Source organism: Cervus canadensis, chromosome 14, assembly GCF_019320065.1.
Source record: "Cervus canadensis isolate Bull #8, Minnesota chromosome 14, ASM1932006v1, whole genome shotgun sequence".
Taxonomy (NCBI): domain Eukaryota; kingdom Metazoa; phylum Chordata; class Mammalia; order Artiodactyla; family Cervidae; genus Cervus; species Cervus canadensis.
In genome coordinates, this window is record NC_057399.1 from 49026713 (window position 1) to 49053236 (window position 26524).

At 40.7% G+C, this 26524-nt stretch overlaps 1 protein-coding gene across 2 annotated transcripts; it reads right to left on the bottom strand.

The window, feature by feature from the left end:
* Window positions 1-1381: 1381 nt before the first annotated feature.
* LOC122452871 (cyclin-dependent kinase 4 inhibitor B-like) lies at window positions 1382-26423 on the bottom strand. Of its 2 annotated transcripts, none has more exons than XM_043486628.1 (3): window positions 8088-8240; window positions 4374-4680; window positions 1382-1749 (listed from the first exon to the last, which is right to left on the bottom strand). In XM_043486628.1, exons 1-2 carry the CDS (start codon window positions 8223-8225, stop codon window positions 4405-4407), a joined length of 414 nt encoding a protein of 137 aa, XP_043342563.1. In that variant the 5' UTR covers window positions 8226-8240; the 3' UTR covers window positions 1382-1749; window positions 4374-4404. The 2 variants fall into 2 exon arrangements, with proteins under 2 accessions (XP_043342563.1, XP_043342564.1); XM_043486629.1 differs by lacking the exon at window positions 8088-8240 and adding an exon at window positions 26292-26423 and having other exon boundaries at window positions 1393-1749.
* Between the last annotated feature and the right edge of the window lie 101 nt (window positions 26424-26524).

Consider the following 26524-nt stretch of genomic DNA (forward strand, 5'->3'; position numbering starts at 1 on the left):
AGGACCAGATAAACAATGGACTATTATTCAACCATGAAAAGGAGTGAAGTACTGACACTTGCGGCAACTTGGATGAACCTCAAAAGCATTATGCTAAGTCAAAGACAGACACAAAGGATAGCATATTGTATGACCTCACTTATCACCAAGTGTCCAGAATAGGTAAATCCACAAAGACAACAAGAGGTTAGTGGTTGCTAGAGTCTGGGAACAGGGAGAGTCTAGGAACAGGGAGGGTCTAGTGAACTTGCTTATTGGGTATGGGGGTCTCCTATGGAGATGATGAAAATGTTTTGGAACTGGATAAATGGTGATGTTGCACAACATTATGAGTGCACTAATACTATGTTAGTGGATTATAAAATTTATAATTGTTGATCTATGTGAATTGCACCTCAATAAAAAATGAATAAGCCAGGGAGGCCAAGGCAGCCCTAGCTGAAGTTGGAGCCACGTTCCTGCAGCACCCTTGCTCTGGCACAGAATGCCGAGCCGGTTTTGGCTTGGGTGGCGCTCAGGGCAACAGATTCACGCCCCAGCCCCGCCAATCCCAGAGCACTGGGCGGGCCCTGAGGGCCCTCTCACGCAGGTCCCCAGCGCGCTGTGAGTCACCTTCCGCTGGCTTCTCCACCTATTGGCTGTAACACTTTGTGCAAAATATCCAAAACCTTACCGGCCTCGGATTCCGGGGCCGGGTAAGTAAGGGAAATCTCGATCTGAGGTCTCCCCTGGAGTTTCCATTTATCAATTTTTAACCCCATTTCATTAACCTAAATTTGCCGCTTTGGCGATTTCGTCATCTGAAATCCGGATTTCTTATTGATCTATGGTATCATGGCAACCCAATCCAGTATTCGGTGCCAGGAAAAATGCTACGGACAGAGGAGTCCATGGGGTGGCCAAGGGTCCGACTCGACTGAAGGGCCTGAGCGGTGCACACACACGTACACACTCACTATTAACTGCAGCGGTGCGTGAAACAATGGTGAGTGTCGGAAACAATGCTGTATCTACGATTCAATGAAATAGGCCTTAAAATTTCTAGTTATGTGTTGTGTGCTTATTATTTGATGTCTGTCTCGCCTCCCTTCCTATCTATACGCCTGGCAAGGTGCCATAACAGGTGCTTAATAAATGTTGACTGAACGGAAAGAACATATTTGTTTTTATTTTTTTTATCCTTGGCTCCACCCCTCACAGGCAGTTTGACACAAGTGGAGTCATGTAATCCATTTAAGCTTCGTTGTCCTAGTTCACAAAATGGCCGTAATAAACCTGGCCGGTGCGAGGTTTGAAAGAGGAAGTGTCATTTTTAGACGTATTCCCAGTGCACGAGTACTCGCTCCATAAAACTCCAACCCGATGAAAAGACAAGAACGGTGTCAATTTTTTTTTTAAAGAAAACTTTTATAGCAAAATGTATATGGGAAATTTAAGGGAAGGGAAAGGAAAATCGAAGCTGTTCCAATTTTTTTTTTTTTAAAAAAGCTTTATTTGATGCATGCCTGCTAAGTCGCTTCAGTCTTGTCCGACACTTTTCGACCCCATGGACCATACCCCGCGAGGCTACTCTGTCCATGGGGATTCTCTAGGCAAGCAAGGATACTGGAGTGGACTGCAATGCCCTCTTCCAGGGGATCTTCCCAACCGAGGGAACTGGCATTAAGACAGCTGGGAAGAATTGGGTGTGGGTGATTTCTTTCTCTTATTCCAATGATTTCAATGATTCTTTAGGTCCGAGCGAGCTGTCTGTAGATGGCAGAGAGAGAAAGAGAGAGAAAAGACATTAGAAAACGGAAGTCAAAGACTGTAACACCTCCCTCCTCCTCTCTGCCCCCACTCCCCACCCCCGGCAATGCTGACGCCTTATCCAACCCTCAGTACAGGGCCTGTCTAGGGCGTTTGGACGGGCCCAGCCGCCGCGGCACTCACTAGCCTCCGGAATTTCGCAGCGCGTCCGCTGCCAGGCTGGGCTGCTCCGGGCTCCCCAGCCGCTCCAGACGCGCCCCACGAGGGCAGGGAGACAGCGGTGGAACAGCCCGCGGGGCTGAGAGAACAAAGAGGGTCTACTACCAGTGCCAAGTTGTTTACCACTCCTAACTCCAGGCGACTGGAGGCGAAAGTGTCGCCGCCTTGCCCTTCGAACGTCCCTAGGTATCTCTTGTATCTAACTCAGAGCGATTCAGCCAACTGGCGTAACCAGAGAGGTCAGGGATTCTCGGGCTCAGGGGTGCTCCGCAGTATGAGAAACTTCGGTTCCAGTCCCATTGTCTTTTTTTCCCCAGACACCCCTTTCCCTAAGCGGCTAATCGCTTCCTAACGTTTCTAGAATAAAATCTGTGTGTGTGTGTGTTTTAATATTTATTTGGTGCCCAGGGTCTTAGCTGTGACGTGTGGGATCTTTCATCTTCACTGTGGCATGCGAACTCAGTTGTGGCATATGGAATATAGTTCCCTGACCAGGGATGGATCAAACTCTGGTGTCTTGCATTGGGAGTACGGAGTCTCAGCCAATGGAAGGCCAGGTTGATCTAATAACCTTTTTTGGACTTACTGGGCCACTACCTTATCTGGTCTCTACCCTTCTCTTTGATCTCTGTGTGCTTTCCCCACCTGGCCTTTCCATCTTCTTAACCAGCCACGTTCCTTTTGGAGTAAGTCTTCGCACTTGAGAGTTTCTCTGCCTCCAGTGGCTAATCTCTTCTCATAAGTCTGGTTCTCTGACCACTCTTAAGATAGCCTCGCCTCCTATTCACACTTCTCTCTTATCCACCACATGGGTTTTACAAACTCACTGTTCGAAATACCCTGTTAGGTTGCTTGAAAGTCTAGTTCCCCGGAATATAAGCTCAATGAGGGCAAGACTCTTGTTCATTTCTGTGTCCGACCTAGAATGGGGCTGATCACACAGTAGGAACTTTGAAAAAGAAAAGAAAGAAGGCTGGGAAGAAGGGGTCGTGGAAGGGAGAGAGGAAGGAAGGATCATCCGAACTTGGGTTAAATATCTTAGGTTTGATTATTCATTTGCCTGTGGCCAAATTTGATCGTCTAAACCCTTCTCCTCTTCAGCTCCTTCCAGTTCTTGCTCCGCCCAACAGCCCTCTGATTGACTCCTGATCCTATGCCTTCCCTGGACTTCCCTGGTGGCTCAGACGGTAAAGCGTCTGCCTACAATGCTGGAGACCCGGGTTCAATCCTCCAGATCTCCTGGAGAAGGAAATGGCAATCCACTTCCTGTTCTTGCTTGGAATGGAAATCCCATGAGCGGAGGAGCCTGGTAGGCTACAGTCCATGGGGTCGCAAAGAGTCAGACAAGACTGAGCGACTTCACTTTCTTTTCACTTTTCCTATGCCACCGCCTTCCGCAAGCTTCAACTCCAGGAGAGAGGGTGGCAGGCTAAAGATATGCGTGCCTCTCATACCCAAGGTGCAGCGCTCAAGACATCTCCCCCAAATCCAGAGCTAGACTCTCCACTCTGTCCTCCTAAGCTCCCCTAGTGCACGAGGAGCCTAGTACCCCAGTTCTGAGCCAGAACAGGATAGGTTTCGGTCTCTTTGAAGTTACGGTTTACCTTAAATTTTCGTGTAATTTCGTATTGGTATATGCTTTAGATAGATAAAACTATTCTGTCTTCAGAAAACTAAGAGTAAAGTTGATATTTTAGGCAGGTAGGAATGAGGCGGGGGAAAGGGGGCCAAGGGAAAAGAAGTTCTTGTGGTTGTAGAAAAAGGCAAGGAGGACCACATTCCCATCATAACAGAATGCTCAAGGGAGGGAAACGCTTAAGAGAGTGTTTCTCATAGAGTGCAGCAAATCCCAGTGTGCAGACTGCGAGAGTTGGGGAGGTCTCCGCTCCAGTTGCCCTGAGAACCCACTGGGGGAGCTCTGGAAAACTCCACCGCATTTTGCAACAGAGTCGGGAAGGACAGGTCTCTGCCAGATGATGCCACGCGAAGCTGACTTTGGAAATCCCAGGGTGGTTCAACCATCTTGGTAAACTAACGGGAAAACAGAGCCACTGAATGGATGCGGCTGCAGCTCATTTGCAGGAAGAGGGGCCACTAGACCTGTAGCCTCCGGAGTGTTCAGTTCTACTCAATCTAGTCTAGTTTTGCAGTGAGTGTTTAGGGGAAGGGAGGCACGGTTTCTGCGATGGGCGATGGGCTTTAACGTGCGGAAATCCATCTTGAGATATCCCCGTCCGCAACCCTAACGTGGTGGCGCGATCGGAGACTGGGGTTGTCCCACGGGTTGGCAGGGTGAGCTAACAACAAATAGCCTACTCTCCTGAGTCCAACTTTCTCTTCTGAAAAGTGAATACTCTGGGATGCGGAAGTTCTCTGAGTTCAAACTCGTGGATCCACCACCTCACCTGCCGGACCTTCCGCGGGGTCTGCGCGGGCCTAACTACCGCCTTCCGTGCCCTCTGCAGCCGCGCGCAGGTACCCGGCGACGTCGCGGTGGCCCCGCTCTTCGGCCAGGTCCACTGGCAGGCGGCCCCACGCATCGCGCACATCCAGCCGCCCCCCGGCTCGGTGCAGGGCCACCAGCGTGTCCAGGAAGCCCTCCCTGGCGGCGTCGTGCACCGGTCGGGTGAGCGTGGCGGGGTCCGCGCAGTTGGGGTCCGCGCCGTGGAGCAGCAGCAGCTCGGCTACGCGGGCGCTGCCCATCATCATCACCTGCCGGAGAGAGCAGAGTGGTCAGGACAGGTGGGGTCAGGGGCAGGATTAAAGAAACTACTTGTACAACCCCTACTTCCTGCAGATGCGCTTACAATCCGCAACTATATAGTTACTACTTTTTTTTCAGTTACCGACTCGCTTAGCCAGTTCTCCTACCTATTCCTTTTTTTTTTTTCCTTTTCTGTACACACTGTTATATTCTTCAACATTTTGCGGGGTTCCAGCCACGAACAGAACACTACCAGAGTCATCAGTTCAGTTCAGTACAGTCGCTCAGTTGTGTCCGACTCTTTGGGACCCCATGAACCTCAGCAGGCCAGGCCTCCCTGTCCATCACCAACTCCGGGAGTTTACTCAAACTCATGTCCATCGAGTCGGTGATGCCATCCAGCCATCTCATCCTCTGTCGTCCCCTTCTCCTCCTGCCCCCAATCCCTCCCAGCATCAGGGTCTTTTCCAATGAGTCAACTCTTCGCATGAGGTGGCCAGCAAAAGGGTGAGGAACAAACTGACTTCTACTACAGCCTAACCTCCTGTATTTTCTTATTTTGATATGAAATTATGCCAGGCCCAGAGACTGTATGGTTCACTGCTGTATGTCCAAGCCCAGAACGTGGTAATTGTTTAAAAGCAAAAATGAAAAAAACAAACACAAAAACAATTCTAGTAAAACTTTAAGCTACCCTTGATTTCCCTGAACGTTAAACTTCAATTTCTTGAAGAATAAAATGAGAAAATTTGTCTAACCAGTCCTAAAATTCCTTCTTCTGGTAAGCTAAATAATGTCCCCCAAAGATGTCCACTTCCTGATACTCAAAAGCTGTTAGCATATCACCTTTTATGAATAAAGGGACTTTGCAGATGTGATTAAATTAAGGATTTTGAGGGCAATTACCCTGTATTGTCAGGGTGGGCACAATTTAATTACAAGTTTCCTTATAAAAAGATCACAGTCAGAGAGAAGATATAAGAATGGAAGAGGAGGTTAGAGAGAAAATGCCAGGGCCAAGAGCCAAGGAATGTTGACTGTCACTAAATGTTGGGAGAGGCAAGGAAATGGATTCTTTCTTAGAACTCCCAAAGGGAATGCAACCCTGTGGACCCATTTTAGAATTCTGATTTACAGAACCATAAGATAATAAATTTATGTTGATACTAAATTTGTAGTAATTTGTTATAGCAGAAATAGGAAGACACTTTCCAAGATCACACTCTGAGACTTCATTAAAGAGGAACCTCATTTGGTTCCTAAATAATCTTTGATGATACAAGACCATTACCAAAGAGGAATTTTGAAATACTGTTCACAATCACAGCAACTTTACAATTTGAGTGTTATACAGTGGGTGGCGGTGATAGACCATTCTTTTTAGGGTAACCATTATTTGGTTACATTAGCTACACCATAATGAGGAATTATTTATTTTCAGTTGAATTCTGTATTAAACTCAAATTAATTTGTCCAAACCAAGGTATCTTAACAAGTTATACTATGCTTGTTGAGTTCTGTCCTGGAGAAAGTGAAACTGATTTAATTTTCATAAAAACAGAGAAAATTTAAGTGAACCAACTTGCAGCTACAAAAAGAAAGAAAAACTAACATAGTGCATTAGAAGAAAGAATTGTTTTAAAAGAAAAACTGGGGAAATTTACACTATTAGATTTCTAATGGATTATGAATTAATTTCCAAAACAAAGGGGCCACACCCAAGGATACCATAATCTTTTGGAAGCTCTACTACAAGTGCCAGAGCTCATAGTATGTCTACTTCCATGCTTGTATATAACACAGGTGAAAATATATTAGATGAGTTGGATAAATGAAGTCCTTGGTCTTAGTCATAAAATTGGTTAAAGGTTTTATTATATGCTACAGTATTAAAGTATGAAAAGTAACATAATATTTAAATATTTAAATCATAGTAGCAATCCAAAGCAAAAAGAAAATTAATCATTCAAATGAATATTTCTAGGGTACTTAAGTCAAATTGAAGATATAAATTTAATTTAGTAATTAAAATTTTTCTATAAGCTAAGTATTTTTAAACACAAATTTGCTTAGGGTTCAAAACTAAAATCACATCCCTTTTGTCGATGCCCTTATTCTATTTAAAAATAATTTAAAATTAATTCTCTAATTTTCTTTTTGTATTTAAATAAGGTCTACTATAACATCTTCCAGAACTAGAAGGCTGTAATGCCCAGTCTGCAAACTGCTGGCAAAACTTTAGAGATATCAAATTATGAATCATGCATGCATTTTTTTAAAAATAGAACTCATGCTTCTCTTCTACAACCATTCAACCTTTTTATCTCCAAATTTCTCCACATTTCAAAACCCAAATAATTTCAAATTTGAGGATATTTTATTTTTATTTTTGTATCTAAAAGTATATAAAATATATCTATTCTATGTAGCATAGTTTGAGGAAAGGACGATTCACTCGTGAAACTTATGAAGTTCCAAGTTGAGTTACTTTTCCTTTGTCTTTTTATGCTGGAGTTTTTGCAGTGTGCATTTCATATAAATTTTATTTTTCAGGATCAGAAATCATTGTCGAAACCTGGAATAAAACTGGAGTGACAGCCAGGAAGAAGTCATTTTTAGCCTCAGATTTAGGAAGTTAGTGAAGGCAAAAACAAAAAAACAACAGAAAAACGATCTCACAACGCATCCTCACACATAGAAAACTGGAGTGGGGAGAGGAGAAATGACATTTTTAAACTATGAGGAATTGAAAGCTCCCCAATAAATTAATCTATACCAAGTAAGTTTAAAATATCCCCAAAGGTAAGAGACACTCAAGTGGTAAGTAAATTGGCAGCATTATTTCAGGCATAACTGCACTAATTTTTTCCCCCATATATGTCTATTTCCTAAACAATCATATATGTTCCTTACTCGGTTAAAAAAATAATAAACACGATATGTAGTTGCTTCTGAATAATTTCAATAGACCTTTATTCCAATTTACACAGCAGTAGATTTCCACTGAAATCTCCCTCCCCACACCGCCGCCCCCCCCAACAAAGAATTGCATTCACAATTCTTTAAGTTCGGGGGTAAGAGGTCCAGCAAGTCTTACATGTCTTTATACTCGTAGTCCAGACGTTCGTCGATTTCTCATCTCGGTCTATATTAACACACATAGGTTCTCCCCTCTGGATCTTCACACCATTTTAGAGATCTGAACCCCACGCGCCTTCTCAGCCAACTCCGGGGGGGCTTAGTCCCCTGAGAGGTCTCCGATCCCGAACTCGGTCTGACAAGTCTCCCCTTTACCAAGAAACCCTTACCTGGTTCCGACTCACTGGCGGACCTCGTCCTCCAAAGCCTCTAGCCATCCACCGCCACCGCCCCCCCCCCACCGGCCCACCTTTCCGCCGCAGACCTGCTGACCCACCTGAATCGCGCTTCGACCGTAACGGTTCGGCGCGTTGGCCGACGCCCCCGCCTCGAGCAGCGCCCGCACCTCGTCAGCCCGGCCCCGCGCGGCGGCGGTGGCCAGCGAGTCGGCCAGCGAGTCGGCCGAGGTCTCCATGCTGCTCCCCAACGCGCGCCCCTCGCTCCCTCCCTTCCTCCCGCCTGCGTCGAGCGCGGGCGGCCCGCCCAGGCAGCTCGTGAGCAGCCCGCCCCTCCTCTCTCCTCCTCCCGGGCTGGCGGAAGCGGCCCCCAGACTCGGCCCCTCGACTCCTCCCGAAGAGTCTTTCCACCCAGGGAGCGCCCTCCACGCGCTCTTCCAGGAGGCGCCCTTTGCTCCCAACGAATGAGACATCTCTGAAGTCGCCCCGCGCCGGGCCTCCTCGGTCACCGGTCCGCCGCCCACGCGACCCGAGGCACCGGCCGGAAGCTGTCCGCTCCGGGAGCGTGGCGGGACCGCGAAAGGAGGGCGCCCTGGGCCCTCCTCCCTGCCCCCTCCCCGCGTCCTCGCGGCGGGTCTCCGCACGCAGCGGGCCCCGACTCCCATCAGAGGCGCACGCGCGGCTCCGAGCGAGTTCACTCCAGCCAAGTGAAAATTCCTCGCGTATACACCCTGCGTGGCAGGAGACAACTGCACAGGACTCCTAACTGCCAAGTTCGAACCACTGTGTTTGGTGTCATAGGCGAAGTGTTGCTTCCTCTTTTAATCAGAAGCAGCAGCCAGCTTGTCCTGGCGCTGAGAGCCCAGGATAGGTATCAGCCATTCCACCATGAGGCTTTCCTTCTCGGAGAGGACACATTTCCCCCTCCAATGCTCAGCACCTGGTTTTCGAGCGCGGGCTCAATTGTGCCAGAAATTCTAGCTCAAACGTCCCTTCTGGAGGGCTGGCTCACACGCCAGCCTGTGCCTCCCTCCCTCCACGCACATGTAAAACGGATGTCGGGGGAGAGCGTTTCCTAGGCTTGCACAATGCCTGGTACTAGTGCCCAGTATACGGGCTGGCTCCGAGCAGATGAGGTCAATTTAAAAGGGATGGTAGAGATTTCCACCTAAAAACAGATAGGAAAGTGGCAAGGGTGTCCCTGGGCTTAATAGGCTCTGTTCTCAATAATTCCTCCTACACCAGAAAACATGCTCATTGCGCTAGGGACAGGGCTTCATTCAGAGATGATTCAGAAAGCAGGCTCACACACTGTCTTGGTGCCGCTTCTGTCCACCTTTGCTTCCTATTAGAAAAACCTTACACTTTTATTAGTTATAAAATGGGGGGGGGGTAAGAGTCGTCCCTACTTCCTAGGACTGTTTTGAGTTTTAAATGAATTGATACACACATAAGCATTTAGAACAGTATCATACATCCTAAGTTAATGCCTGTTAGCTCTTAAATTATTCATTTTGGAGATTTTCTTGCAATCTAGGAGACAGAGAAGGAAATGGTTTGGGTAGAATTATCAATATTACATATAAAAGGACAGACAAGAAAACCTTAATCACTGGAACAATGATGGACATCTTCCAACAACTGACATATTTAATGAAAAGTTAATGCTTAATCTGTCTGCTAGATAACCCAGCTGTTTTAAAAGTTATATTTCAATTCCTACTTGACTCCTCTTGAAGATCCAGAATAATTGACTATACTTTCAGTGGCTGTTAGCTTAGGCAACACAAGGTTTTCAATAATACCAATTAAAACACTTATGGGATGTCAAATCCATTATAAAATCCACAATGCATCACTGTGTTATTTATATTTTCCTCCAGGCACCTCTCAATTACTAGAGCAACAATGATGTGGAAAATTCAAACTGTGGTAGAACATAATGTAAACGTCTTCTAATGTAGCTTAAGGTATTGTATGATGGGGGAGGGGAAAACAGCGGTTGTGGTAATGAGATGGAGGGGACAGATTTCCCCTGTAACATGTCTGGCTTTTTAGACTAATATCAAAATTAGTTCTCATCATTAAAATAGTGGTTCTTAATCTTAGGGCAGGGAGAATAGGCCCTTTGGAGAACCTGTTGAAAGCTATATACCCTCTCCTCCAAAAATAAAATATGCAAATTTATTTAAAAAGTGTGTTCACTGGGACATATAACTTTTAGGGAATTCAGAAATTCCTCTAAAATTCAACTATAGATTCCTACATCAGGAACTCTGTAAACTCTCATGCAATATATCGGACTGTTGATGAAGGAAATGGGCGATAGAACAGTATAAAAAACATCCACTGGATGCATTATATATAGACATAGAAGTTGATTTTCTTCAAGAGCAGGTTGTAGACATGGATGCACTAGCTTCAACACTTACAGTAGAGTTTGCTAAAGACTATGGCATCCTTGAGTGTGGCCCCTTTGTTCTAGAAATCCACCCCACACTCAGTCAGAAATCTTGTATAAATTGCTTAATCGTTTCCGGCTCTTTGCAACCCCATGGACTGTACCTACCAGGCTCCTCCAGCCATGGAATTCTCCAGGCAAGAATACTGGAGTGGGTTGCCATTTCCTTCTCCAGGAGATCTTCTTGACTCAGGGATCGAACCCGGGTCTCCCGCACTGCAGGCAAAGGCTTTAACTGCTGAGCCACCAGGGAAGCCCATAATAGTATGAAAGATTGCCTAATTTTTCTTTTAAAGAACCACCAAACTCTTAGTTTACTCATGTATATTAGATCAGACCTGAGGGGAAAAATCTCAGAAGAAATAAATATAAAACCCAGGGTCCTGGTGCTGGTTATGCTAGTCTCAGATTCCCCATGTGTAAAATGGAGTCATATTTTATGGATTGATAAAATAAGATGATACATGTCAAAGAGCTTTAGAAATTCTAAAGTTTGTTGGTTACTGTTATTACCCTTCTCAAACTTCCTTCTCTTCCCTAAGAATGACATGGCTTTCTTTAGGTTTGTGCTGTTGGCAGTTTTGAAAATCTACACTATGAAATAAAAATCTGTCTCAATTCTGATCATTTTTTTTTCTTCACGATTACTCATCTCTAAAAATGAATGCTCATTCAACAAGCTCAGAGGTTAAGGGTAGAGCAGTGAGTGTGGCAGGAGGGGGAAAGTTGTTAAATGTATGGGGCTTGAGTTAGAATACCTGGGTTCAAACCTAGACTTTTCACTTAATCGCTCTATAACAAAGTAACTTAATGTACTCGGAGCTCAGTTTTTTCATCTGTATAACTGGGATAATAGTACTTGCCTCAAACAGTTGTAGGGATTAAATGAGGTATTATATGTAATATGTGTAGAAGAGCAAAGAGAAGCAGAGGATGACACAAGAAAATGAAAACGGAACCAAGCTCATTCTGTGGCTTAGGCAAAGTCTCCATGGATGCTGAAAGCTCATCTTAGTCTTAAAACATGTGAGTATAAAGATATAAAAGTATAAAGATGTTCCAGGCAGAAGTGAATGCAAAGAGGTTTGGGAAAACTGAAAGTAATTTACTGGGGTGCATGTGGGAAGCTGGAAAAATAAACTCCTGAAAGAAAAGCCTGCAAAGGAAGTCTGCTAAGTGCTGCTTACAGGGATCAGAAGGAAAACCAAGAGTGAACGGGGTGTCAAGGAAGTGGGGACACTGTGTGTAGGCTACTCTGTCACAGGTTAGCTGCGAGAGTTCCAGGCAACATGTGGTAAGATGAGTCAGAAGGAAGGTGGGAAGAGACCTGTGCACAGGAAGAGGGCCAGGTGACAGGAAGAAGTGTTAGGAGAGGGGAAAAAGAGAGAGAGAGAGAACTTGAGGACACAGGCAAGACAGGGTATTTCTGAGGACCCGAGGCACCTAAAAAGTCAGGCAGAAATGGAGAACGAGGCACAGGGAGTGGTCATAAATTTGATGCAGGAGATTCAGCTAGATGTGGAAAGGGAGAAAAGGTCAGGGCAGGGAGGAAGTTGAAACACTTCCTTCTGTGAACAAAGAAGCCTGGCTTGTTTACAGTGGTGATAAGATGGTGGGTTAGGAAGTGAGAGTGGTGAAGATTTAGGATATCTGTTAGGAAGAAAAGAGGGATGGGCTAAGACAGACTTAGAAACTGAGAAGCCTTTCCTTCAGCCTGGAGAACCCAGCTGAGGGTAGGTGACACTCCTAGAGGAGTACGTGACTCTTTTAATTAAAGGAAGCCTTGTGATGATGGTGCTCCTGTGACCCTACAAATCAAAGAATAGTAATTCTAGATGTGAATATTAATTCCACACATCACCAGAAAGAGAAAGAAAGACATTTGAGAAGGTGTTAATAGTATTCTGAAATTAGGTTCTGGTTCTTACAAGCCACTGCAAGATTCACAGGGTATGATATGCATGATATGCAAACTCATCATTTGAAATCATTATTTTATCAGGAAAATAGAGGGTACTGGATACATAACTCTGACTTGGTGACAGGACTGTCTGACAACTGACAGTCTTGATTTCACTATCTGACATGTTTTTAAAAATTATTTTTAATTGGGGGATAATTGCTTTATAATATTGTATTGGTTTTTGCCATTTAACAACATGAATCAGCCATAGGTATACATATGTCCCCTCCCTCTTGAACTTACTCCCCACCTCCCACCCCAACCCACCCCTCTAGGTCGCAGAGCACCTGATCTGAGCTCCCTGTATCATATAGCAAATTTTCACTGGCTACCTAATTTTACATATGGTAATCTATGTTTCAATGCTCCTCTCTCAATTCATCCGACCGTCTCCTTCCCCTACTGTGTCCACAAGTCTGTTCTCTATGTCTGCGTAATAACATGCTTTTCCACTGTGAAATCTTTTGAAACTACTCTTGGCTTCAATGTCCACATCTTTAAAATGGACTCTATCTTGCTCTACCTTTCTATCTCATGAGATTGTTATATCAAGTGAGGCAATATACATGAAAGCATACATCTCTTTACTGTATTTAATATTAGTATTGTTATAAAAGAACCATTCAATATATAGCTTGAGGTTAAAAATTAAAAATATATAGAATGCCTTTGGACAGAAACAAAGAAGCCTGTTAACTGTGGGGAGAAGAAAAGGGGTATGAGGATAGGCATGTGATTTTCTTTTCATATTCTATGACTTATACTGTTGGAATTTTGTACTATATGCATATATTAACCATCTAATTGAGTAAACAGTATATTTTATTAGACAAATAAAAGTTGTTTTTCTGAAAGCCATCACTCATAATGTTATTTGACAAAGATTAACTGAGTTCATACTATATGCCAGGCACTTGGCTTTAAATTGTAGATACAAAAAAGAGAAGGGTCCTTAGTCAAGAGGGCAAATTGGTAACAACCATCAACATGTTTGATTCTCTGGAGGAGAAAGGTGGTCTGGAATTGGGATGTACCCTTTAAAGGAGCCTACATTAACAGTATAGAAGGAAGACGCACTCTGATCTGTGCACGTCGGGGTGCACACTTTAGCGTGGTAATACACTTCAGACCTGTGTCATCAGGAAAAAGACGTTGTGTTTCAGGGTCTGGAGAGGTTCCAGTAATTAAGGTGATCTCCTTAGGAAACAGCTTATCAGAGCAGGTATGCTCAGTTAACAGTGCTTCTAGACATATCTGGGTTGAGCCTGAATAAATGGGCTCTAGGGTTGAATGAATGCAGATGGTGACTGCAGCCATGAAACTAAAAGATGCTTACTCCTTGGAAGGAAAGTTATGACCAAACTAGACAGCATAGTAAAAAGCAAAGACATTACTTTGCCAACAAAGGTCCGTCTAGTCAAGGCTATAGTTTTTCCAGTAGTCATGTATGGATGTGAGAATTGGACTATAAAGAAAGCTGAGCACCAAAGAATTGATGCTTTTGAACTGTGGTATTGGAGAAGACTCTTGAGAGACCCTTGGAATGCATGGAAATCCAACTAGTCCATCCTAAAGGAGATCAGTCCTGAGTGTTCATTGGAACGACTAATGCTGAAGTTGAAACTCCAATACTTTGGCCACCTGATGCGAATAACTGACTCACTTGAAAAGACCCTGATGCTGGGAAAGATTGAAGGTAGGAGGAGAAGGGGACAACAGAGGATGAGATGGTTGGATGGCATCACCGACTCAATGGACATGAGTTTGAGTAAACTCCAGGAGTTGGTGATGGACAGGGAGGCCTGGCATGCTGCGATTCATGGGCTCACAAAGAGTCGGACACGGCTGAGTGACTGAACTGAACTGAACTGAAAGCAATGGAAGAATACTTTCAGGCACCCCTTTAAATATAGAAAGAGATCGTAAAGTAAAGAAGAGTCCAGGCCTAGCTCCACCACCAACTTTATCACCTTGAGAAGGTAATACTTTATTCTGGCTTCAATATCTTCAAAGTGGGCACAGTAACAGCTGTACCTCAAGAGACTTGTTCAGCCAAGAAAACTGCCCCTCAAAGTGCCCCTGAGTAAGAATTCTAAGAGCTTAGTGCCCAAGGTTGGCATTTTAAATGGGAAAGAAGAACTTTCTTGGGTAAAAAATGACAAAGAACACAAGGTTTTCCTTTAATTATTTATTTATTTTCCCACAGGGATAAAAGGTAACTTTAGTAGAAGGGGCAATCTCTGAGAAACAAAGCGGATCTCTGTAACAGGTTATTTAAAAAAGGGGACTGTGCCCCCAGAAATTATATCTTTGAAAAATTCAAGATGGAGGCATGTTTTCTCCCCCACCCCCGTTTTTTTAAACTATTCTCTAATTAAATTCAATACAGCACAATTACTGAGTATCTGTTATGAATAGGGCACTCTTTCAGGGACTCTATGATTTTTCACTTGCACCCCGAATTATTGTAAAATTTATCTTCCTGCTCAAACAGGATGTGGGCAAAGAGCACAAAACAAATTCTTTTTAACTTATTATAAACCCGATGCATAATTATAGATAAGTCCCAATTTCTCAGTCTTGGTTTTCAAAGTTTTAATTGGGTGTAGAATCTGCAGTACCTATCATCATCTTCCCAAGATGATTTTGAGGATAACTTGTAAGTATATGTTATACAGCAGCTGTTTTTTCCAAAGTGTGTGCAAAACATATGTGATTTAAAATCTATGTAAGGAGTTTACTATTAAAACTATTTCGAGTGGACTCTTGTGAAATGAGGACTCTATAAATCATGAAAATGATTAATCTCTAAATTGTTTTGTAAATGTCTGTTTTTGTTTGCTGATAAGTTTCTTTTGTTGAATTACTTATGCTTATCTGTGGCTACTTAGCAAGTTGAAAAAACTAAAAAGTAGCACTGTATGTGTGTGTATGTGTCTCTCTCTTTATATATATAGTATGTGTATATATAAATATGTAATATGTATTTGTGTGCATACATGAATAATTTGTTTATATGCACAGAATATGGAGAATTAGAATTAGCCTCATCCTGAGGGACAAAATAAGTAAAGCATATAATTAGAAGACAGAGAAAGACAGAAGGAAATAGAAACAAGAGAAAATTTGTTCCGAGTTGCCAAGAAAATCATAATGGCTACCATTATTGAACCCCAACTATGTGATAAGCATTAAGCATCTTTAGACACGTCATTTCTAATCCCACCACTATCCTGTGGGACAGAAAGTATTATCCTTCCTTCATAAATCAGAAAAAAATAAACCCAGAGTGCTTAAGTGACAATACACAAGGAGATGCAGTTCAAGCTCACAGTTCCCAGTCCCGTCTGAGAGGTGCACACTCTCCCCACTAGGTCTCCCTGCTGACTGATTTGTACCGGATGGAGAGGACAGCTCAGCAGAGTGTTTTCTCTTCTTTGAGAACTGTGCCATCAGGCAGGTTGTGAATTCTGGACCAAGGTGACAGGATCTCCACTTTTGGGAATTACCATGCTTCTGTGTGATTATTCCTGGCTAATAATACACATGGTGACAGAAATTTGAATCTTGAAGTCCCCTCAAAGTCACTTAACCCAGTCCTCTCATTTTTGAATGACTTTTTCACATATGCAAAAAAAGTAAGAAATGAGCCTTATAAAGAAAATGAAAAATTATACTACATAGAAACAAGAACACCATTTTGAAATATTTCCTTCCTGTCTTTTATTCTTGCTCAGTTCTTGTGGATATAACACAGTTTTGAAATGAGCTTTTCCTCTTACTCATCGTTAGAGCATTTTCCCAAATTCTCCAAAATCACTTTATAAACACTACTTTTAATTTGCTGCAACATACTCTACTTGGGGGGAAAATGTTTACCTACTGATGCCCCTGTTGTCAGATATTTAAGGTGTTTCAAATTTTTGCAATAAACAGTATTGCAGGTTTTCAAAAAGTATAAGTCTTGTGACACATATTAAAAAATTGTTTTTCAAAAAGTTACCCCTTTGATTTATAAGTGGAGGGGTAGTGCATTGCCATGGTTACTCAGCAAGCAAATGTTTCCTGCAGATCTTAAACCCAATCCTCCTTCATGTTCTTTCTTGGGCCACAGTAACTTACTCTGACCGTGACAAATGTGGTTGGTGAAGATGTGAACCACACCCTTAAATAATGATTTTGGAGAAGACACAAATGCAACATGGGTAATGGGACAATCTTAGTCTTTATACTCAGGTAGCTGTCATCTCTCATTGACCAGTTCTGTGGACTTGAATAAATGACATAAACTTTCTGAGCCTCTATTTCCTTACCTCCCAAAGTGGGGAATAAAACATATCTCATAGGGTTATTATAAAGAATATATAATGTCAGATATAGAAAAATCCAGGTACATAGTAGGTTCTCAAAAAATGGAACTTTTTTTTTTTTAAAAAAAGGATACATTTACTATCATCTTATTCATTTAGGCCATCTGTCATTTTTTTTTCTCATTACTGTACATTCTGGCAGGTATCTGGATTGAACAAGCAAACTCCTTTCCAAAAGGTGTGATTAATTCTGTCCTCTTTGAATTCTAATCCCATGAAAACAGAGCTTCTTTGTAATCATGTTGGCTGTATTATAACAAAAGTACTTCCACAAAATCTTTCATTAAATCATGGGAAGTAACACAGGAGTGTGTCACTATGTTCATTCAATGTTTTCTCTGCATTCATTGCCACCCACCACCATTCCTTGAATTGCGTTCAAGTAGAAAGTACAATGGACAAACTATAGGCAAAATTGTAAAGTTTACCTTCTCTAAGCTTCTATTCCCAACCTCCCTCTTTTTCCTCCTTAATGGGATAGATTTTCTCCTTTCAAACATGTGTTGCTGTCTTAATTGCTAACTTGAAGACATATAGTAGCTGATGCCTGTATGTGCTAGTATCAACTTGAGAAAGTGAAACTCACAGAGAAGTAACATTGTGTTTAGTTTTTACTCTTGGTGGAAGTTGAGTGTTCATGGTTGATTAATAGGGTTTAACGATGATTTAGGATACTCTAATTTCCGGTAGCCTAATACTCGAGTATTCTAATATATCTATATTGAAGCTTTCCTCTTCAAAGGGAGACCTAGTTACCACCCTCCACACAACTATCCTTTAAGAGCAGACTCTCTTCTTGGGGCTCTAGAGTCTAACTGTTATCTTCATTTTTTTTTTCCCCTTTGCTGGACTTCTGAAAATTCTGAAGCCAAACTATCCGCTGATATTGTAAAAGATCATAAGAAAATTTTCGGTGTTGGATCACTCTTCCTGGAGTCACATTCTTTACTGACTATGGGATTAAACTCCTCTGGAAGGAATCAACTTCATGATCACACACATCAATTCCGAATAAATCATAAAATGCTTTCTATTCATGTTTTAGCACCTTTAACTTACAGATTTAACATTCCCACTTATGTTTTTCCCTTGAGACTCTAGATTGAAGATATACTTTTATAGTTCTCTATCTTATGGTTAAGATGATAACTCTCAGACTTCATTTTTCAAAAAAATGATAACAGAATATTTTTTAAGTTTACTCTGCACTAATTTTATATACCTACATCAATTTTGCCCAAGGAAGTATATTCAATATATTTTGTCTCTTTGATATCCTACTAAATGTGAATAAGAATAGTTGGAGGTTATCTTCCAAGGCAGACATTTTGAAGGTTTTGAGGATGGCTTTAATGCTTCTTCCCCACTTTCCATCTAGCACACACACAACGCTCCCCCCCCACACTCACACACACAGACATGCTCAAATACACACATGCACTCACACACACAACCCTATGCATGCACATTTTTTACCAAAGAACTTCTAGAAAAATCTGTGCAAAAACTATTGATTCAGATACACTGCAGCAACCTTTCCGAAGGAATCAAGAACCTATTATGTGTGTTCCCTCCAAAAATTATTATTTGGGGTTATTAAATTTTTTGATAAGTTAAAGGCAAGTTATTAACTTTTTTCAATTTTCTAAAACCAATTTAATTTCTTATTTTAGAAAAAATAATTATGAATACTAGAAAAGTTTGGGATCACACTACAAAGGTCATCATGTAGGGCTTCTGTAAAACTTTATACTGATTTTCTGCACAAACTTACCTGACACCTTGGAATACATCAGGGATTTGAATAAATAAATATATGTTTATTATGATATGCATATTCTTTAAAATGGAGTTCAGGAATCCCTATCTACTCTAAATACTTATAGTTAAGAAGGCATTTACTGTAGAAGTAAACTAATGTGCTTTTAAGGATGTAGTTTAATTAGGCACTTTAATAATAACTGACAAATGTATGTGATGGACTGAAAGTTTACAATGCCTCTTTACAGATGCTGTGTGTGTATGTACTAGTTCTTACTAGATGGCTACTAGAAGGTACCACCTCAGGGTTACAGGTGAGAAAATGGAAGCACTGAGAGCTTTAAGTATTTAGTTCTAATACCACACAGCTAGTAAGTAAAAGAAATGGAAACTAATCACAGACCACATATTCCAAGAAAGTGACATTTCTACTTTGTGCTTCAAGTGATCCCTATGCTGTGTGCATAGGTTTCCTATTTATTGATCTTACACTGAAGTGTAAGTGAGTAATTTAATTTATAAGGAAGTTTTGAGTTAGTTTTATTCTGGGCAAGACACACATTTCTAAAACAAGTTAATCTTTTTGTTTTACTATGAGATTCAATGGCTTTTAGAGCCTAGAAGGGACTTCAGTTATTAAACTGCCTTATTTTTCAGAGCTTTTTCATTCACCTAATCAATATATATTTGCTAGAATATATGCAGCTGATGCTGAATAAAATGTAGATCCAAGAGAGTTAAGCAATTTACAAAATAACAACTAACTATAAGAGATGGAACTGAAACTATATGTATACATTTATATATAATTATAATATATAATTACATGTATTACAGTACTACATGTATTATATTACATGCATTACATGTATTACATTATAATTACATGTATTTTCTATATATATAATACATAATTATGTATAATACATATATATAGTTATATATAACATGTACATATACATAAAACATGTATTCACTAGTTACAAAGGGCTAAGTTAGGGCATTTGGGGCTAGAAGTACACCTAGTTGAATTTGGTATGTTACTAATCAATGACTTTTGACAGACCATTTGCAACCCAGTCTATGAAATGAGAGAATAAAACCCCCAAAACAAAAGGAAAATGTGACAATTAAATGAAATAATATAAGTTGATGTGCTCTATTACTGTTAATAATCTCCTTATAATTATTTTGAGGGAAAAGGGAAAGCAAACTTGACCATATACTTTTAGAAGAAAGTTTCAACAAGTTTCTTTTCAAAAATTACGATACATAATATAAATTCAGTTTCAACTATTCAGTATGTAAATTGAATGGAGTAAAATTCAAAGAGTCCATGTTGCATGTACATGTAGCAATTATTTCAGAGTTAAAATATACTGCCAGTTCCATAGGTTGGTAAAGATTTGCAACTGGGGGGATACACTGTTTTGGGATAGTTGCTGTTTCTTTAAATTGGGTGAAAGAGTTGTACAATTGCTGAGTCAGATGATCTGGCAGCCTGAGAGATTCAGAGCAAGAAAATGGTGGCACTCAAAAAAAGAAAGTAAAACGTAAGTTTCCCCCCCACCCCAATAAACCAGCAAACTAATAGGTGTAACATTAGAAAAATGTAGTTTAAAAGCAGAAAAATTATGACTACAATTGGGAAAGCATAATATTGTAGTTTTACTTATAATTGCTAATTCTTTTTAAGCTTATATTATTTATAAATATATTTTCTCCTCACCAATGTGTTTTTACAGACACAAAGACCCACCATTTTATCTATAAGTGCTTTATTCTGTTATGGGTACATTATACTGTAATTTGCCTTGATCATAAATAAATATAATTTAAACCTGTAAAATACTTCTATGTTTTCTTTTCCTTCTCTTACATAATTTTAGTGTGTTATGTTTACTGCTTGGTTTCTGATTTGGAAAATAAAATAAAATGAAAAAAAATCCCTTATTACTTATTACTCTATCTAGCACTATCCAACCTATGTAAACAACAGTAATGTATATAGTGCTTCAAAAAGATATCATTAATGTCTTTGGTGGAAATTTTCTGTCTGGTGGGTGCTACAAACTTTAATGCACAAGTATATCCTATTACATCCTTTGCCCTCAAATGTGTTCTGATTGTAGAAACCTGGCATCTAAGAGCAGATCTTTCCCAAGTCATATGAAGAATCACATAATACTAATAAAGGGTCCCCTTCATGTGGTGAAATAGCTCCTCCAATGATTTATTCAGATTCTCAGTGTCCTACCTGGGACCCAAAGTGTGATTCTAAAGTTTTAAATCTTATCTAAAAGCCTGAATCTCAATTTAAAAGTAAATAATAAAAAATAAGTTAAAAAAAAATGTTGGCCATATTTGTCCCAAGGAGCCATCTTTTAACAGAATCCCCTCTAAACAGTTTAAAATGCAGGTTCTTGGGACTCCACAGCAAATCTGCTCAGTTAGACATTCTGAGAGTGAGCTCCAGAAATATGTATTTTAAAGAGCAGTCCAGGTAATGATGCTGCTGATAACCTTTGCCTTACTTCTTTAACTTCTCTGATTATTCTCATGCTTAATTTAAGAAAAGGCATATTTATTTACACCACTCTGATGGCATAGCTTTGTTAGTTTCAATTTGTTTAAGAGATTACATATCTTCGTTCATACAGTTCTGAACCTCTACAATCTACAAAACTTTTCTTCGTTGAGAAAAAAACACCTACTGGCTTTGCAACCATTTAAATAAATTCTGAGATTTTCTTTTTAAAGGTAAAGGGGGAAACTGAGAGCTAGTTGAAGAAGAATTAAAAAGTCATTTGTAATAAAAAATTTTAAATCAACTTATTCTTTTCCAAAGGACCTCTGAGGCACTGTAATTTTAAATCTTGTAGTTGACACTTTAATTCTTCCCTTCTATTACTTCTTTCTGATTATGTAGTCCTGCCCAACTGCAATGATCACTCAGGTTTTATGAAATATAAAACTGCACTGAGAGGCAGAGATTATCTTCAATCCTTCTTTCTTTAAAAAGCAAATGTTATTGACATATAGTTAAATCCAACAATTGTCAATGCACATGGGATTGCTGAGCAAACATTGAAAGACCATGAATTAGGATTCGGAACCTCTGTAGAGGCCCCCAGTTGGTGGACATTTTCTAAGGTGGAGTAGTCTTTAAAAAGAACTCCCTTAAAAAAAAAAAAAAAAGAACTCCCTTTTCCTACTAAACAAAATATTTATTACTAAGGCTGTCTCCATCAGTTGGCTTGCTGACATAGAAGTTGACCTTATTTTCAAACTTACTTTTTTTTCATTCTGATAAATGATATCTTTCTAATGTTTTAACTGAAGGAGAAAAGTTTTCAAATATGAGGAAAACTTCAGTAGAAGAAGAAACCTATTGCGAGACCGTATCACTAGAAGAATATTACGGACCGTTCTTTATACTACCTTGCATCCCAGACAGAGAAACAAAGAAATCGAGGCCTGTCAACACCCTGGTCGCCCCCTAGCCTGGAAGGTAAAGGAGTCGTCGCCAAAACTTGGAAGCGCACCTCGGAGGGAACCTGTCCCACCCCGCTCCCACTCTCGGCGGTGGGGGGAGGCCTAGTCAGTTTCCAGCTGGAGAGGTGACCCAGAGATGTCCCGTGTCATACGTTCACCCCTCTGAAAGCCAGGCAGCCCACTCAGACGCCACCTGCCCCCCGCCTCTCTCACCCTTGTCAGCCCGCGTCCTGCTCTGCGTTTAACCCTTGCGCTGCTCTGTTTGATGAAATATCACCTGCGGAAATAGCTGCGGCGAGGAGAGCGAGGCCCAGGGAAGGCTGAAAGTAGAAAGGGTGCGTTCGCGGAGCTGGGTGATAAATGGGTCAGCGTCTAGCTCTGGCTGGAGGGTCCTACCCCAGCGGCCAATAAAACCTCCGGGCATCCGAAACATCTCTAAGAATTGATTCGGTGGGGATATGAGTCAAGGAGGGTGACTGGGGTTGAGAAGTGAAGGGGCCGGTTCAGAGTCTCACTTCCTTCTAGACCTCACCTTGAGATCCTGGCGACAACCGTGGCGACCCCAGCCCAGCTTTAGGAAGTGGCAAACCCCACCTTGAAGTCGTCTAGACAGGACTTGGGAGAAGGGATCCCGAGAAGGGGGCAAGTGCTAGAACCGGAGAGGCCTAACACCCAGGCGCCTTGAAAACAGGTAGAGCCACCCATTTGTCAATTATTTTAAAACGAACTACGCTGTGAACAGGGATAGCGTGCCCTAGAGTCAGAACCCTTGCAGACTCTCCCCAGACCTTAAAGTCACGTTCTTATATAGAATATTTGTGCAATTTCCTCATCCTTTCTAAGCAAGGTCTTAGTCCACTATACTGTAGGAAAATAAGGTTTTTTTTAATCTTTTTTTTCTTTTTTAACTGGTGATGGTCATAGCACTTTGGAAAACTCAAAAGTATAACGAAAAAATAAAAGACCACCAACCATCTTGAGGAAGCCACTATAAATATTTTGTTACTGGGTGTGTGTGTGTGTGTGTGTGTGTAGAGAGAGAGAAGCAAGAATAAGAATTGTTTACTGTTACTACTTTAAATCTTGCTTTTAAAAAATCACTTAACTTTATAATATAACAATTTTACATTCTATTAAATATTCTTCAAAAACATGATTGCCTATAATGATCCAGATATGAAATATTTCGGACCTAATTCCAGAGTGTAATTCAAAATAATTGAACAATGTGATTGCTAGAATTTTAGGCAATTTTCAATTTCTTGCTACTATTTATTTGTATCAATTTTTGTCATAATTTTTCTTTCCTTAAGATGATGCCTACTTATAGAAAAGCTAAATAGGAGTGTATGGATATTTAGAAGCTCTTGATATACAATGTAAAAAATGTTCTTGCCAGTGAGGTGTTTAGGAAAGTGCATTAATCTTCAGACAGTAAACAGACACAGTAGTAGTCATCAGGTATGTGAAAATCAGAATCTAGAGAGCTGTAGGGGTTTTTTTTTTTTAAGCTATTAAATATTAGAATTTTATGTTTAGAAAATGAAACTATACCCATATTTTACATAATTTAAACTACAGAAAGAAAACACCACTAAAACTTTTTATCAGGCTGGATTTTGGAGCAGAGAGGATTCTCTGGCCTAGAGTGTTTTATGATGGAGTAGGGCAAGTGAGGTTGTTATGCTTTTCAAAAAGGACTAACGGTTTTAGAAGCAAAAACACTGGGCCAAATGTTCAGCCTTCCTTTAAGAAAGTATTTTTTGAGATGATATAGATCACTTTATTATCAGGAGTCACTCACATGTTGGGAAAATGGTTTAACTTAACTCTATCATGGTAGTTACTAGTGATAAACTAATGCGTAATTAGCAGACCTGTAAAATATTGTGGACGCAGACAGCAATAGGCTGGGTTGAGAATGGACGTTTGAAAATTCGAGTCCCCAAAGAAGTAAATGAATATCGTCTTATTTCTGATAGCTAGAGATCATGTACACATTGGGAATAAAGGTTTAAGCTAACTGTATAGTGCTTACCGTGAGAGAACACTATGCCGTTAAAGGAGGGGAAAACCTCTAAGAGTTCCCAGATAGCAGTAAACAAATAAATATTTAATTTCAGAAAAGTATGACTATTTTATAAATACACCAAGGAAGAGGTAGCAAGGCAATTAGTGTAATTCATCAGGCATGTGTGGATAAGAAACTAGTAACATGAAATTTTATTATATACAATTTCCAGTCATATAAAAAAGTCATAATGAATATATTTGCAAAACTATAAAACTATGTTAAACTAACAACACCATACAGGTCAGCATTAATGTTAAATAATTCATACAAGTTATATTTTTAGCACTGTGGCTCTCAAGGAATTGTATGAGTCCCAACATAATTACCATCCACATATATTCTTAAATTAGCACAACCATAGACATAATATATATAATTGTGAAATATAGAATTACATGCCATTTATAATGAATACTTCCAGATGTTTATATATGTGTAAAATTTCATATATGAAGTTGGAGAATTGCACATATTTTCAAAATATTCTATTCTATCTAAGCCACGTGTTCTGACATCAGATATTTGCTGAAAATTGGGCTTTTCATATGATCAATGCATTTTTAAATAGCTTTCATTCCTGAAAATTGACTTATACCTAAATAGCAAGAAATAAATGGCTATTTTCAATGAACCTATCATTTTTATATTTTAACACTTTATACAACAAATATGTTATAAAATGAATATTTCTCTAACTTAAAATAATCACAATATTATCCTATATACTCCTAAAATAGAAATCAAGTAATTACAGTATTTACATAGGTTAAAAATTTCTACTTCATTACTATAGGTTTTGGATGCAACTTAATAATTTAAATAAAATAGCTTTATATAGAGAATAATGTTAAAAATGAAGATATTAAAAGACATATCATAGTGGCTAAATGCTTGCTGGTAGAGATAAAGCATCGTTTCAAAAATGGGATCCTGTTAGTGTTTTAAAATGAACTGAAATCAAATCCAGCAACACCCCTTGAAATTTTTTACAAGCTACTTCTACTAGTACTCAAAAATAACTGAACTTTAATAAAAATATGAAAAAGAAAATGTGTACTTTCCCTATCAATTGTTTGTAGATTTTCGCCAATAGAATTGAGGCACCTAATTAAACACGGATAGTGTTAACAGTTTTATATTTACATGTAAAAAAATATACTAACGTTAAAATAAAAAAATAATTCCCCCCTATGCTGGCCTTTGCTTTTTTCAAAACACATATTCCCAGGGAAATAACGCCACAAGGAAGGCCACAAAAATGAAGCCTCATTAAATTGTTTTTGGATTTTTCATCCTGGTTCTAATTAGGACTCTATATATTGTAACTATATATATATATTTCAACTATTCTGGTCATAGGAAATTACATCGACTGTGTAAAGAATTATCTGATGTGAGGACACAACTACCTAGATTTCTGTTTTTCAAGAAGTAGGCCTCATTTGGGGCCTTTTAGTTGGGGCCTGATGATTAAAATATGATCGGTGCCATCCTTGGGCTCCGCACTGCAGTTCTGGCTTCTTCTAAACGTATGGGCATTGTCCCGACTCCTTTAGATAACATCAGGCCGCTAAAGAAGAAATCTCCATCTCACTACGAAAGTCAATCTCTCCTTTGACTTGAAAAAGCAAGTGATTGCTCCTCTTAGAAGTTACTGATCCTGCGATCAATATTACTATTTCGAGAGTAATAGTAATATTTGAGGATGCGAGCCCCCACCCTCAAACCTCCTCCACTACCGCAAGGAGAGAGGGTTGACCCGGCAGGAAGAAAAAAAGGCGGCCTCTAGAAATCTAAGACCGTTAGTAATACTTTCCTTCAGGGCACAATAAAGTGCTTTTGAAATACACCTTGTGTGTGGATGTGTGTGTTTGTTTACTGATTCCCGGTAAGGAAATTCAGGAGTGACTGACTCTTAGAGTGGGTTTAGAATCTCCCGGTTTCCCCCAGAGTTTCAGGAACTTAAGGAGCTGTGTGAAGGGGGCTCCGGACTCAACAGGTTGGGAGAACTGCACCTCGGAGAAACTGTAAACCGTATGGGGTGAAAGTGGAAGGAGCCTCCAACCCCCGTAACAGCCTCCTCCAACCTCGTCCGGAGGTGACTTATCTGTGCACTAGATTACATCAAACAAAAATCACCCAAGGGCCGACTGCGCCCGGGGTTTTCGAGGCCTTTCCTACCTGGTCTAGGATGCGGTCGCTGCGCTCTGCGCTGTCTCCTCACTAGCATCAGCACGAGGGCCGCAGCGGCCCGCACACTCGGCGTTGCCCATTCACCCGCTGGCCGCACGATGTGCATCACGAAAGCCCTGACTCGCGGTGGGCCGTCCGCACGCCGAATCCTCACTGTAATCAAGAGCCGGCGCACCATGTTCTCGCTGCCTCGGAGCTCGGCGACCGCTGCGCCGCCTTTT

Excerpts from the sequence above, each read along its gene's own strand:
- LOC122452871 (XM_043486628.1), bottom strand. The coding sequence starts at position 8,225 with ATGGAGACCTCGGCCGACTCGCTGGCCGACTCGCTGGCCACCGCCGCC. Across the intron at positions 4,681-8,087 it reads ACGGTCGAAGCGCGATTCAG|GTGATGATGATGGGCAGCGC; the intron begins GTGGGTCAGCAG and ends TCTCTCCGGCAG.